General features: G+C 38.5%; 1 protein-coding gene across 3 annotated transcripts; it reads right to left on the bottom strand.

Moving 5' to 3' along the window:
- Positions 1-1,129: 1,129 nt before the first annotated feature.
- On the bottom strand, positions 1,130-4,715 carry LOC149751430 (zinc finger BED domain-containing protein RICESLEEPER 2-like). Of its 3 annotated transcripts, XM_089927008.1 has the most exons (7): positions 4,404-4,715; positions 4,156-4,281; positions 3,389-3,539; positions 1,826-3,178; positions 1,485-1,734; positions 1,304-1,386; positions 1,130-1,215 (listed from the first exon to the last, which is right to left on the bottom strand). In XM_089927008.1, the coding sequence occupies exons 3-6, from the start codon at positions 3,533-3,535 to the stop codon at positions 1,313-1,315; spliced, it is 1,824 nt and encodes a 607-aa protein (XP_089783134.1). In that variant the 5' UTR covers positions 3,536-3,539; positions 4,156-4,281; positions 4,404-4,715; the 3' UTR covers positions 1,130-1,215; positions 1,304-1,312. The 3 variants fall into 3 exon arrangements, with proteins under 3 accessions (XP_089783134.1, XP_089783133.1, XP_089783135.1); XM_089927007.1 differs by lacking the exons at positions 4,156-4,281; positions 4,404-4,715 and having other exon boundaries at positions 3,389-4,148; XM_089927009.1 differs by lacking the exons at positions 1,130-1,215; positions 1,304-1,386; positions 4,156-4,281; positions 4,404-4,715 and having other exon boundaries at positions 1,492-1,654; positions 3,389-4,148.
- Positions 4,716-15,867: the final 11,152 nt, after the last annotated feature.

Raw genomic sequence — 15,867 nt, forward strand, 5'->3', positions numbered from 1 at the left:
CTTCAGCATCCAGCTTGATGAACTTTGTATCAATGTGGGTGTTCTAATCAGTTTCAGAATACAAGATACTATAGAACCATCAAGCACAGTCCACTATTTTAGAATGGCATGTTACATCCCCAGTCAAGTCTGCATAGAGAAGTCCAAAAATCTTGAATGTGTGTTTCATTTTGTTAGGGTTGATGAAATCTGTTAATAACGGTAAATATGTCGAGCAACAAGATAAAAACTAGGCTGAAGGGTACATAAACAAGCACAAAGCACAGGTTCAGCAATAGCTCAAAAGTACAAGAAGGCAGGTCAGAGGACACAATACTGAAGATTTCCAAAGTTTTAGAATGCTAAAATTCTGATACTATCAACTAGACATTACCAAGTTGAATCAATATTTATATAATTTAAATCCAGGCAGCCATGCACATGCATAAGCAAAGATTGTAGAAGAGTTAGCACCCATACCTGTGATACAATGTAATCAGCTTGCTGTTTTGCATAGTAGTGCTCTGAAGGATGAAGAATACCAATCACAGCCTTGAGTTCATCATCTGATAAAAATCTAAAATAGAAAGCAGACCCACCTAATTAGTCCATATAAATTCCTTTTCAATCAAAGTCAGCATAAAGATAGCACTCCAGGTTTGTACCCATCATTGTCCAGATCGAGCTGCGTAAATAACTTCTTTGCTGATGCCTCCTCCATTGAGGAATCAGAATGATTGTAAATTTCATTAGACCAAGGGATCCAAAACCTGGAAATACAGGGGGGCAAAATCTGGTGACTGAGACAATGTGTTAGTGGTGTCAATGTGTCATCAATCATCCTAGTAAAATGAAAAAACTAGGGTTCATTAAAAACTAGACCTGCATGAAGAATAGCAAAGAAGGAGAGTGCTCAAAAAGAAACAATATTTAAAAGAGCTAACGAAGAGCTGACATAGTACAAAAAGGGAAAGCAGAAGATATTCATGTAGAAGGATGAAGCTCAAAAGTTGAACCAATGTTTCACAGAATTTTTCAAAGCAAAATTCAACCCCATATGACAATCCAAAAAGGATGCATCATAGCATCAACATCATATTCAGTGAATTGTAGAATTACATAACTAAGAACATGTATAATGAACCACAATTTTCTTTATCCATTCGACCACAGCTAAAGGATCACCCGCACGGCAGAAACAATCAAGAACATCAGTTAAGATAGATTACCACCATCCTGCATAACTCAAAGAAGCAACGTGAGATGATGCAAATTAGAGAATTCAAATGTCAACATAATAATAAAGATGATTGTTACTACTTACCAGCATAAGCTAATCATCGGTATTAATATCAACAACAGTTTCGTAATCTTCAACCTTGTATTTTGTATGAGGAGGTGGAATATCTACAAATGAAAAAAATACGAAATTAAAAATCTCAAAGTTTCTAAGCACTAGTACAGCTGGTACATGATAAAATTTATGAATGTTGTAGAAATTGAACCTGCAAGATGAGGCAAGCTATCTCGAAGCCAATCTTGTGCGCATATCAATACCTCAACCGTATTCGGAGATAGACTGCTACGAAAATCATCCAAAACCCTGCCAGCAGTGCTGAAGGCAGACTCAGATGCAACGGTAGAAACGGGAATTGCCAAGATATCACGTACCATCCTAGACAATATTGGATATTTTGATTCATTGAATTTCCAATACTGTAGAATGTCAAAATTTTGATCTTCTAATGGATGAACCTGCTCCAAAAAATTAAATAGCTAGTCATTTTTATTAGAATTATTGACTAATAATTTAATGTAAGCATCCAAATTAGAGATCGTAAAATACCTTCTCTTCCAAATAGGTCTCTAATTCTGACTTCGATGGTTGGGTAACTTGTACTCCGTGGATGAATTCTTTATAGCCATGCATAAAACGATTCTCATCTCTTCCACCTTGGGATGTAGACACCCTCTCATCCACTTGAACAAGAGAGACATTTGTGCCATATAAAATTGCATAATTATCATAAAAAGTTTGAAGAACTTCACGCACTTTGTTGATCTCAAATGAAGCACGATCACCATTACCATGGATTGTCTGAAAGCAATAAATAATAAGATTCATCTTATGTCTTGGATCAAGAACAACCCCTACAGCAAGAATGTGAGAGCATTCCTTCCAATACTTGTCAAATTTTTCTTGCATCTTTAAAGCCATCATCATCACAACTGCATTTGAACTTCTAGATTCTTCAATCAAGAGCATATTGATTCTCCAAATTTCATAGAAATACAAATTTGCAGTTGGATTTTTTGTTTGTGAAAAAACTTCAGTTATAAGATGAAAAACCTTTAAGAAGTTACAAATAATAATGCCTTGAGACCAATCTTCCTCAGTTGGCTCATTATCAAAATTAGGATCCCGGGCCACAAGTCGCATAAATACATCCTTGAATTCTATAGCATCATTTAACATGAGATATGTAGAATTCCAACGAGTAGGTACATCTATGCATATCCTTTTCTTACCATTCATCTTGAACTGTTTCACAATTCCCATAAACAATTCCAACCTTCCTTGAGATGATTTTATATATTTAACAGCCTCACGGATCCTATGAATAGCACCCTCCACTACCTTCAACCCATCCTTCACAATCAAATTAAGAATATGTGCACAACAACGCACATGAAAGAATTTACCATCCAAAAGTAAATCTTTTCTAAATTGTTTTTGAAGTTCTGTTGCTACAACTGTATTTGCTGACAAATTATCAAGAGTGATTGAACCCAACCTTTTCTCAATATTCCAAGATAAAATACAGTTAGCTATAGCATCACTAATGACTAAGCCTGTGTGTGGTGAAGGAACCAACTTAAAATTGATAATATGCTTTTTCAGTTTCCAATCATTAGTGATGTAATGTGCAGTCAGACACATATATCCCAATGTTTGATTTGATGTCCACATGTCCGATGTTAAGCTGATTCTTCCACAGTTCGTCTTGAACAAATCTTCAAGTCTTCGTTTTTCCTTTTCATAAGTTTTAAAGCAATCAGAAGACAATGTTGTCCTTGAAACAATATGAAATTCTGGTCTAAGGTTCCTAATAAACATCTGAAAGGCTGGATGTTCAACTGTTGTAAATGGCATCTCTTGTAGAATTACCATCCTTGCAAGGTCCTCACGACTTCTTTCCTGATCAAATGAATAGGGAACTAATTCGTTCAACGGAACACCATCTTTCGAAGTCACAGTGCCTATTAATATTTTCTGTTTCTTATCATGAAATTTTTTTGCCTTACAAATATTTGTATGCTTGTGAAGATGACTTGTCCCATTTTTTGGATCAGCTGAAAAAATAAAACGACAATAATTGCATTTAGCCTTGTCCTTTTGGTTTTGTACCTCACAATAGTGATTCCATATCTCCGATCTCTTTCTTTTGTTCGTTTTAGAGCTATCTGTATTAGAAGGCTCTATAGCTTGAGAACTACCACAACGAAGTACACTTGAAACTTCAGCCATATTTTCATTGCTATCCATCGTAGACATTAACCTATTTTGCATAGAAATCAATAAAAATGTATGAGCATAAAATGCAACTTTATAGATGCATATAATCTAAGCTTTATAATGTCTATCATGTTATTGCATGCATAAAAAAATCATGATCAGTTTATTTACAAAATTTAAGCTATGAACAACATTTCAGTATTCCTAAAAGCTGAAGTAAATGCCATGTCATGTAGTTAACTATTCAAAATTACTGACAAAGTGACACTACAGACTTCATATAACTAAAGCGTACTTCATATAACTAAAGCATCTTTTAAATAGTTATAAAATGGAGGTAAATATGATTACTAAAGCACTAAGAAACTTAAAATATAGTGCACATAAAAATGAAGACCAGGTGAGAACCAAAATGATATTCGGCCAGCCCATGCAGTAACAGTCATCCTGATTCTTTCAATTAAATCAATAAATCATTATCTTTCCTCAAAGATACTCGTACTGTTTTCTTGAGATAATCCCATATTCAGCGCTGCTGCACTAGTTCGGTCCCAAGTCCCAACATCAAGTCCAGCCTCGTTGCCCTGTTACAAGACAAGCCCCCCTCGCCGGAACCTCCTCCCGGCCTATGCTAAAAAAAATACATTGGAGGGACATACCTTGGGACGACGAAGAATGGGGAGAGGGAGATCCGCGGAATGGGGAGCCGGAAGTCGGGAGATCTAGGGCACCGCCGCACCGGGCACAGAAGCTGTCTTCTCTTCTCCGCCGCCGCAGCTCAAGATCTACTTATCCATTATCATAATAGAACAAGAATAGCATTAGCAAAATATTTTGGAAACGATTTGCAAGATATCAGGATGAAAAATATAGAGAGTAAAGAGGCTCAGACAAAGGCGACTAGCACCTGGTACAGGCGTACAGCAAGGTCCTTGGGACGCTGAAGAATGGGGAGAGGCCAAGGGGGAGATCCGCGGACTGGAGAGCCGGAAGTCGGGCACGGCCACACGGAAGCGGTCTACTCTTCTCCGCCGCCGCAGCTCAAGATCTAGGGCACGGGGCACCTGGGCACGATCGCACGGGATCGAAAAAGAGAGGAAGGCGCTCAAGATCCAGGGCACCTGGGCTGCTGGGCAGTGGGCACGGCCGCACGGGATCGAAAAGGAGAGGAAGGCTGGAAGGCGATCGAGATCTAGGGCACGGCCGTCGGCCACACGGAAATACCGAATACGGGATCTAGGGCACGGCCGAAGGAGCTTTATATAGTAACGGGTCGGGTCGGGTCCCGGATCAAGATTGAGTGGACCCGACCCGACCCGAAAAATAGATCGGGTCTAAATTTAGGACCCGACCCGGCCCCGCGGGTCCTAAAATTCGGGTCGGGTCGGGTCTAAATCGGGTCGGGTCGGGTCGGGTCCCGGGTCGACCCGACCCATTTGCAGCCTTAATTGTACGAGACTTAACTAATTTTCTTTCTTTGAAAAAATAAAATGAAAAATACAAAGGGACCCAATTGCTACATGTTTTCACATAGCTCTACTCTTGCTATATATATATATATATATATATATATATATATATATATATATATATATATATATTCCTCCTGTTAGTTCTGCTATATGTTGCTTTTATAACACATTTAGTTGAAACTAATCCTTCTCTAATGTAGTTTATACCTGTTTCATAATCCACTAAAATTCTATGATAAAGAAAGAAGAAAGGAAAAAAAAGGAAGCAGATATACAAAAATATTAGGGTTGTTAGTGACTCCAAAAAATCTAGGCTTGGACTAAGTTTTTGCACTGCAAGCTAAGGTAGAAGATAGGCTAACAATTGAATAGAATCCAATTCTAAGCATCATCAAGCCTGCAAGCATGTCCAGAGTCAAGTCGGACTCGAGTCCGATGCCTTCGGGCTAAATCCAACCTGGGCTAGGCTTGGGCTTAAAGTTGAAATCTCGAGCTTGCTTCGAGCCTAGATCCAACGGGGCCCACTGAGACTCATAATAATATACGACAAAAGAGATCTAGACTAGCAACCAATTACTTGTGTTTGCAATTTACAAATATCATTTATATGTATGTTTGTTTAAATGGAATTATCAGGGGCAAGAAAGATTTTTCTTGATAGCCGTGAATGGTTCTCATTTCAAAAATATACTTCACCAGATACACCATATAAGCAGTGCACAATGCCAATAAGATATCTCGTTCTTGTAAACCTCATTCATCATACAACTTGTCTTAGATTGTTGCCCCTCTCTCATCTCATCTTATATTGTTCTTATGATACACCGTTAATATGGTGCACCGGATATAAGGTATAATTTCTCCATCTCCACCACCACCGCTAATAAATATCCTAGTATAGCTCAGGCTAGGAGATATTGATCCGCACACATTCTACAAAGACAAATCCTATCATGTAGAGGTTTTACTTTGGACACCTTATGCAATTATCTCGAGGTTTAGGTCCGATGAGATTTATGATTAATGATACTTGGGTTCGAGCTCTGCCTTCATTGTAGTAAAAAATAGATGGAGCCCTATGTCTGCCCCAAAAAGACAAGCAATGGAGATACGTTAGTCTTATAGGTCGAGATAAAGGTGGTTGTGATTTTATGGAGGATGGCAATACGATATTATTAATTTGATAGTATGCTATCTATTCCTCTATTGCACTATAGTTAGGATATAACTGCCTGATGGTTCTCCAGCATGAAGTGGAACATGACCATTAATGTTGTTGAATTTTGAGTTACGTGCTGTGAAGTTGACTCAAGGGCCTTTTCAAGCCACCAAGATAGTAGCCTGGTGGTAAGAGAGCTTAAACTCCATCCGAGTTGTCCGGATTCAAAACGCACGGGCGTCGATTAAATCAAGAGACCGCATGCCTCACGTCCGGATGACTCTATGTGAATATGTTTTTTTCTATCAGTACTGAGGTGGCGCTGGGGTGACGTACTCATACATAGATGGCCCAGTAGGAGTTTCCACAGGTTGGGGAGGGCACGCGAAAACTTGTGACCCATATTGAATATTTTCTGGTGAAAAGGAGCCTCAGTAGAGGCTGCTACGCGGGTGGGATTCTGCCTCTCTCCCTCCCCTCCTATATTTTCAACAAAAAAAAAAAAGTGGCCTTTTCAACAAAGGCGTTGGAATAAAGATAGCGTCCAGTGGGAACCCTAAGGTAATGTTTGTATGAATTCTTTGCCTCAAAGTGGAGAGCATTGTACTCTTCGTCGGCTTATTTTGGTCCAAGTAACTCGGTGGTCTTTGTAAGGACGGAACGAAGTTATGAATACTGAAATGTCACGCATTTGTTGGCTTGTACGTGGGCCCATGTGTCGCCTCCGATGGGGCCATTCTAACTTGGATGATACGTCTCATCCAACTATTTGTCATCGCCCATGGATTGTAGTATTGGTTGGTGATACCCGTTACAGAGGGAGCCGACCAAAATGACCAGCACCTCCTTGCGGAGCTCGGGCCAGAGTACACCGGTCATTAGAGCTACTTGTCTAGCCTATGATTGCTGGTTGGATAAAAATCTTTGAATCTTTAAAGACAACAGAGTGCTCCCAAGCCAGGTGGCGGAGAGGGCTCTTTTTCATATAGCAAAGATCATCCACTCTACCACGTCATCATCTCTTGGGATGGCTAAGAAAATCTAGAGCGCTCTTTTTGCTCGTGCAACGTCCAAGACCGTGTCGGTCTCATGAGAGCCCCCACCCTCTGGTTTCCTCAAAGTGAACTTTGACAAAAACGTTTGCGAGTGAGGGAGCACCGGAGGCATGGGATTCGTCATCCGTGACCACACTGGCAGGCTGATAGGGGTCGGTGGATCTTTGACACATTAGTAATATGTGCTGAGCTATGTACCGCATGGGAAGGAGTCACCTGTGTGAGGCGTATGGTGGGGGCGGATCGCATTATCCTGGAAGGAGACTCGGCCACGGTCATCGATTGGATCCAAAGCCGGGGACAGAGAGATTGCTCTAGTCAGCTTCTCTACAATGTCCGCAGGCTTTTGGACGAGGGTGCTCTTCTGAGGACATCATACATCTACAAGGAGGCGAACAGTGCTGCTAATTGGGTAGCCCTTTTCGTGGCCTATTATTCTGGGGGCTTTAGTTGGGTGGATCACGATCAGTTCCTACTCCATTGTATCAATTTCTTTTTTCTGATTTTATTGACTGCATTCACACTCGTCGGATGTGAGCTGCTGTTGTATAAAAAAAGAAAAAAAGAGACCAGCGCCCTCCACAGTGCACCATGGAGTTCGATGCTCCCAACTAGATCGCCACTATTAAAACATGCTGTATACCACATACAGAAAAATTTTTGTTACCATATATAACATAACAATCATACGACGCTACACTAAACTCGGTAGTGCAAATTGTACACCATTGAAAATCAATGCTCGATCAAATAACTATGTCATGTAGCACTAGTATTTATCTGTATCTTTTTCGATTCATAATGATCTCATGGGAGAGAAGGAAGATTTTTTTCAATTCAGTAAACTCGAATCTCTTAAAAAAAAATAGAAGAAGATGGAAGAATTGCAAAAGTATGGGCTTAAGTCTCCTTTTATTTCATTGATCAACAAAAAACAATAAAATATACAACCTCTATTTATAATGGTGAGGTCCGTTCTTATGCAAATCGAGTCGGATTCCTCTTCCTAATAATAAACATCACTAGTAGAATTAAACTCGTAAAAGCTAAAATCCTTCAGGAGGTAGATCTTAACTTCTATATCAACTTTGTTTTCAATCGCTTTGGCTATTTTTTGTCGGATGAAGAGATACGCCCAATCAAAGTCATATTCAAAAAGAAAATTTTCGGTTTAACCCGTTTGTTTCAGGACTTAGAAAATATAATTTGGGCTCGACCACTTGGGGTGCTAATTCTTGAAGGGTGGGGTGTTATGTTGTAGATCTCAAAAAATTGTCCGAATTTTTTTTAAAAAAAATAATTATCTCAATTGGAGGTCATATGACCAATTATGACTTGCGGAAGTTTGGTCTGTGACTCGACTTCTCAATATGGTAGATTTCTCTCCTGAACTCTGTTTAGTCCTATTCATAGTGGCCAAAGTGGTCCATATTAAGTTTGAAGATTTTTTTGAATCATATAATTTTTAGATAAATCTAGCAAGATAGGGATGAATGTGGATAATTTATTCATCCAATAAATATGTATCTTTGATCTATAGTTTTTTGGGATACTAAAAGTGTATGGTAAAAAAGAGCTATTGGTGAGAGGTTGAGAGGGCTACTACAGTTGTCATCCAACTTGATATATAGCCTATTATAGTAGAAATTAATTTCAAATATTTTATAGAAATGATAGTAAAAACAGATAATCCACAGAAATGTTGAGAAGAATATATATATATTTTTTCGTAACCAAAAGAATATACTTCACCATGAACAATTGCTAAGTGAGACTGCATCCCTCTCTCCTTCTCTCTCTCGGATTAATTTCTTCCTTTCTTTTCCCATTGCACAGTTTGCTGCTATTTATTGGTACTTCCAGGTCACTGTATGCAAAAATCATCCGACACCAATTGCATTTCCATGCCATCCAACAGATCCCCCTGACAAAATTGTATCTTTAGTGGTGGCCAACACATTTGTTAAAGATGGAAAAAGATGCTGCTAAGGACACAAAAGTAACCGACCTTTTTTGCTGCAATAAATGGCAGAGCTAAAGCTCTGCAAAAGCCCAATGAACATAAAAGGTCCACTGCTTGACCAAAGCAAATAGGTATGAGCATTTAAAAGCAACACCAAATTCCCGAGCATTTTACTATTCTGAACATGGAGGAATTGCCGAAAGAGGTATCTGTCATGTAATCTATCTTGATGGATCATTGTGCTTTCTCCATTATCTGCTTCAGCTAATGGTTTTACTTTACTACCAAGTGCCATTTCTGATTGATATAATTCTGGTTCACCAAAAATAGAATGTCATGCTCCTGATCTGAGTTCGCAAGTCATGGATTATGGCAACCGCCACATACTCAAAGAGAACTCTCCCCATAAACATGTAACACATCTCATCCTGATATCATAAACAAGCAGTGGAATATATTTAAATAACTATAAACCATAATTCAGTTAACTACCAAATCAAACTCACAAATAATATTGAAAAGTCTTACATCACTTAAACCTCAAATAATAATCCAATAAAAAGATTATAATAATACTAAATCTAAACTATGTAGATATTGTCGAATCTTGCTTCTAGCTTCACTTCCACAGTAGGATCTGCAATCAAAACTAAGTATCTATATCTGGAAAGTAATCAGGCTGAGAGTTTAATACTTATCAAATTTCTTTTACAAAATAGAATATATATCATAATCCAATCAAAATATGCATACACGATGTAAGATCAACAAAAAATATAATAATAGTTCGAAAAATATTTCTCTAAATCACATATCAATCTTTTGTTCAAATCACCACTTTGTAAAATTCATAAACCATATATAAATCGATTAACAATTTATTCGATATAAAAATAATATTATATAAATAAGAAATCTAGAAAAGATAGATCATTGTTTATCTTGCACGAACAATGAGCAGACAATCCAACTAATCCTGAAATCCTCCTTCAAAACCTAATATCCAAAATTGCATTATCATTTTACTAAAATTTAATCAGGATTAATCTGGGAATAAATATTCTAAGTCCGGATACCCTAAAAGGCTTGACTAAGCAGAAGTGCCCGACACCTGAGTCAGTCTGATCAAAGAAAAATTTATCTGATTATGCTCAGACTAGAGTATAGGTGGTTTAATAGAGATCGGGGATGACCAATTCTAACAGTGTCTGAAAAGGGCTAAAGTGTGGGCTGGCACGTTGCCTAACAAGAATGGAGCAGGGCCCTTCACTAGGGTTGATCTAAAATCACTGAGAGGAGTACCTTGTTGGATCTAATATCTTTAGAAAAAGAGTAGAGAGAGAAAGTTCAAGTAGAGAGAAAAACAAAGAGGGAAAGATAGAGAAAGGAGAGAGGAAGAGAAAATGGAGTCTCTCTCTAGCCGAGGAGGAGGGAAAGAGGGAAGCAGGGTGGTTGTGGTAGTGCTTGGGTCAGGGGACCCACGACCGCCTACTATTAATGGTGGCCGACAGCAACCAACAACGACAGAAAATCTTTCTAAAATAGGGGTTCCACTCCCATAACTCATGAAACCATGATATCCTGATAGTTAGGACTCCGGCCTTCACTTCTAACCACTATGAAGAGTCGACGAAAGGCTCCAACGATGAGTGCTGGCAGCAAATAATGATCGGAGAAAATGAAGAAGGTCCAGACTACCGAAAGTAGGGAAAAATAGGGCATTTCCCTTTTTGGCTAAGATCCGGCGATCATCGGCCAGCGTCGGGGCTCCAGAGGGTTCAAAAGAAATAGGAGAAAAGCAAATCGGAGATAGCCAAGTCCTTACTAGGTTTCCGGTATCATTTAGATGCGACAATGGTGCGATAAGCAATCAAGATTTGGAGAGAAAATCGAAGAGAATCTCCGACGGTGGGCTCCAATCGAGGCTACAAATCTCTGGTGAGTGGAGGAGGGATCGGGGAGGGCTCTAAATAAACCTGCTCGCCACTAAAATCTAGCTTAAAGTCGGATTCCGTCCAACTATCTCGGAAAAGAAGAATACTCCCATCAGGAGCCTCTTCCCTCCTTGCATGTGCGCAACATGTGCAAGTTTGTTTTTTTCCTTTCCTTTGGGCCAAATACTCTGGGCCGATCAAATAGATTGGGCCAAGTTATTGGGTATTACATTTTCTCCCCCTAAAAGAAAATTTTCATCCCCAAAATTTTTGTGCTTGTAGTTCAAGGAGTAGAGCATACTACTTCCAAATCACTTCATAACACTTCTCAAATCAAACTTATCTTGTCTAACTAGGTTCAAAATAATTCAATTCATCACGCTTCTATTGTGTGACTCTGTTCCTAACCCACAACATACCCATATCAAGTCTGGATTTTCTAAAATTACCTATGTACTAGTACACATATTGATATGAGTATTAATCTTATAAAACACTTTACAAATTAGAATGTTCATATTCTTCTTTTGACAATCATTAAGGAAATGTTATGTAGCCACTTAATCAATTCTAACAACATAATAAGTCATCTGACAAAAGTAGTGGGTATGAGTAATACTTGTATCAAATAATACATAGGAATAAATACTGAAACTAGATTAGTACCTGTCACTATCACATCAGTACCTTGTGCATCCTATTGTGTAAAAGCATAGACCCTTCCTTAGGTTCGGGGTTTTTGACTTCTTTGTTTTGTTCAACTATCTTGATGGACTGATCCTCATTTCTTTGCAGACATGAAGCAATTCTATGGCCTATCTTGCCGCATCTAAAGCATGCGCTAGTGATCCAATGGCAATATTCATCAGCATGAGCTTTGCCACACTTGTAACATTTGATGCCATCCATAGGCCTAGAATTATCACTTGCCGATCTCTTGTTTGAACTCTCAATATTTCTATTACTCTATCCCTGAGATTTGTTTGACCTATTCCGTTTCTTTTGATTCCTTTCCCTCTCATCATGAGCTCTATTGACTTCCCTTTCAATTATCAATATTTTATTCACCACAGCTACATAGGTAATCAACTCATAAGGTACCACTTGTCTTCTAATTTTAATCTTCAGTTCCATCTCAAATTTATGCACTCGATCTTATTCATCCTCAACCAATCTCAAGACAAATTTGGCTAGCCCTATAAATACAGCTTCATATTCAGCCACTATCATATTCCTTTGTTTCACTTGAATAAACTTTTGCTCTTTCTACATCCTCATGCCTTGAGGGAAATATTTATCATAGAATGCTCCTCGAAATCTATCCCAAGTAAGTGGATCCCTATCTTGCTCAAATTTATGTTCTAGCACTCGCCACCAGTTGAATACCTAACCTTGCAATATATACGATGCATAAAGAATCTTTTTATCATCTTGGCATCTCTGAACGGTGAATGCTTTCTCCATCTTCATAAGGACAATTTTCAGCTTCCAAAGGTTCCATAGTTCCCTTGAAAGCTAGAGTGGCTAGCTTCTCGAACTCTGCTATATTGCTATGCTGCTCCTGTTGCTCTCCTCATACTTGTTGTTTCAATGCATGGTGAAATTATGTTTGCCATTGTTGAACCTGCTGTTGTTGGAACAACTACTACTACATCTGTTGTTGCATCCGCATCATACTAACTAAGGTTTGCATAATTTGGCATAAGCCTGGTTCTTTTTGTCCTATTTGAGTGTTCCTAGCAGGATTGGTGACTCTCTCCTACTAAGGAGTGCTACGAACTTGCAAGGGAGTGCCTCCATCTTGCTAGTTTGATGCCTCACCAGCAGCACCTCGAGTAGTCTTTTTCATCTGGTGTGGAGGCATCCTAACCTATGTCCATCAGATAGCAGCATACCCTTAATATGCTTATTAGTTAATTACAAGTTTACTAGAATAACTTAGGTCACAATCATCATAAACTAACATCCTAATGTTCTTAGTGTCTACCCATCTACACTTATATTATGTCTGATTCTATGACTTATGATTCATCTACTTATGCTTTGATATCATATTAATTATCACGCCTTCAATCTGAGTTTGCGAGTCATGGGTCATAGTAATAGTCACATACTCATAGAGAACTTTCTCCACAAGCATACAAGGTATCTCATTATGATATCATAAACAAGTAGCGGAATAAATTTAAATAACTATAAACCATAATTCAATTAACTACCAAATCGAACTAACGAATAATATTTAAAAGTCTGATATCAAATAAACCTCAAATAATAACCCGATCAAAAGATTATAATAATACTAAATCTAAACTATGCAGATATTGTTGAATCTCGCTTCTAGTCTCACTCCCATAGTAGAACCCGTATCTAGAACTAAGTATCTGCATCGGTGAAGAAAAGAAGAAATAATGAGCTCGACATTTCAGTAAATAATGAATACCTTAACTAGATAATTCATGTAATAACATAAAATATAAATACAAATTACAATAAATCAGTATAAAGACAGTCATTTTTGTTTCAAAATACAAATCCATTAAAATCCATTTCTTTCAAATATTCGTATATGTAACCATAAATCTGATTTGTAATAAATCATATTCAACTCAACAGCCATTAACAATAGCGACACTTATATCCTATGGCTAGGTCAAATATAGAACCACACTTATACCCTATAGAGTAGGCCAAAATATCACACTTATATCCTATGGAGTGATCCAGAATACAATATTTATATCCCATGGTAGGGCCAGAGCAAAATCAATGAGCTCAATAATAATCAAAGTCTCATGTATAACTTTCAATTGGCATGGTCTAAAATATAGTCAGACTAAGAGTACAAATCTGATACATATCAAAATTCTTTTGCAAAATAACATATATATCATAATTTAATCAAAATATGCATACACGATGTAAGATCAGTAAACAATATAATAATACTTCATAAAATATTACTCTAAAATACATATCTATTGTTTGTTCAAATCACCATTTCGTAAAATTCATAAATTACATATAAATCGATTAACAATTTATTCGATGTAAAAATAATATTATATAAATAAAAAAAATTATAAAAGGTAGATGATTACTTATCTTGCACGAATAATGAGCAGACAATCCAACTAATTCTAAAATTCTCCTTCAGAACCTATTATCCAAAATTGCATTATCAATTTATTAAAAGTTAGTCATGATTAATCTAGGAATAACCTGAGTCTCGATATCCTTATAGGGCTGACTAAGCAGAAGTGCCTGACACCTCGATCAGTCCGATCAAAGCGAATTCATCCGATCATGCTCAGGCTAGGGTGTAGGTGGTTTCATAGAGATCGAAAATGACCAATTCTAACAATGTCTGGAAAGGACTAAGATGGGGGCTGCCAGACTGCCTAATGACCATGGAGCAAGGCCCTTCATCAAGGTTGATCCAAAATCACTGAGTGGAATACCTTACTTGATCTAATGTCTCTAGAGATAGTAGAGGGAGAAAGCCCAACGAGCGAGAAACAAGAGAAAAAAGATGGGAAAGAAAGAGAATGAAGAGAGGAAGAAAAAATAGAGTCTCTCTCTCTAGCCAAGGAAGAGAGAAAGAGGGAAGTAGAATGGCTGTGGTGGTGCCTGGGGTAGGGGACCCATGGCCGCCCACTGTGACGACGGCCGATGGCAATCGGCGGCCAGCGGCGAGGGGAGATCTTCCTAAAACAGGTGTTCTGCCCCCTTAACCCATGGAACCAAGACATCCTGATGGCTAGGACTACTGTCTTCACTTCTAACCAATGCGAGGAGTTGAGGAACAGCTCCAGTGACAAGCGCTGGCGGCAAACAATGATCGGAGAAAGAGAAGAAGGCCTTGACATCCAAAAACAGGAGAACTAGAACATTGCCCTTTCAGCCAAAATTCGGCAATCACTGGCCAACATCAGGGCTCCAAAGGGTCCAAAAGAAAGAGGACTAAAGTAAATCAAAGATGGCTAGGTCCTTACCTTGTTTCCAGCAGCATTTAGACACGACGATGATGCAATAGGCGATAAGGATTTAGAGAGAAAACCAAAGAGAATTTTTGGTGGTGAGCTCCGATCGTGGTTGTAAATCTTTAGTGAGTAGATGAGGGACCGGGGAGGGCTCTAAATAAACCTGGTTGCAACCAAAGTCTGGCTTAGAGTCGAATTCTGTCTAACCATCTTAGGGAGGAAGAAGACTCCTATCGGGAGTTTCTTCCCTCCTCGAACATGCGCGGCATGTGCAAGTTTGTTTGTCTGTTTGTTTTTCCTTTCCTTTGGGCCAAAGCATCTTCCTGACTGTTTTCTTTGACTTCTTGATCTAGAAGGATCACCGGACTCGATGTGAACCACTTTGACTACTATGAGTATTTAAGAGGATCACCAAATTAGATGTGGATTACTTTGGCTACTACAAGTATCCAAAGAGATCTCCAAACTCGATGTGCAACACTTTGGCCACTACAGATATCTAGGAAGATTACTAGACTCAATGTGAAATATTTTGGCCACTACGAGCATGGCTAAACAAGGTTCAGAAGCAAGATCTGCCACTTCAGAAAGTCGAAACTTTCGAAGGCCATAAGTTGGTCATACAATTTCCGACTAAAATAAATTTTTTTTTGAAATTAGGCATCTTTTCGAGATCTACAACTTTGGGCTAGTTTCTTGAATGGGGGCGAAACATCATTTAGGCCCCAAAATGGAGTGGTGAAACTGAAAGTTTTCTTCTCGAGTAAGACTTTGACCGAGCATAGATCTCTATTTGAGAAAAATC

This window comes from Phoenix dactylifera, chromosome 13, assembly GCF_051530095.1.
Source record: "Phoenix dactylifera cultivar Ajwa chromosome 13, Ajwa_hap1_PhDact_Kaust_v1.1, whole genome shotgun sequence".
Lineage (NCBI taxonomy): Eukaryota > Viridiplantae > Streptophyta > Magnoliopsida > Arecales > Arecaceae > Phoenix > Phoenix dactylifera.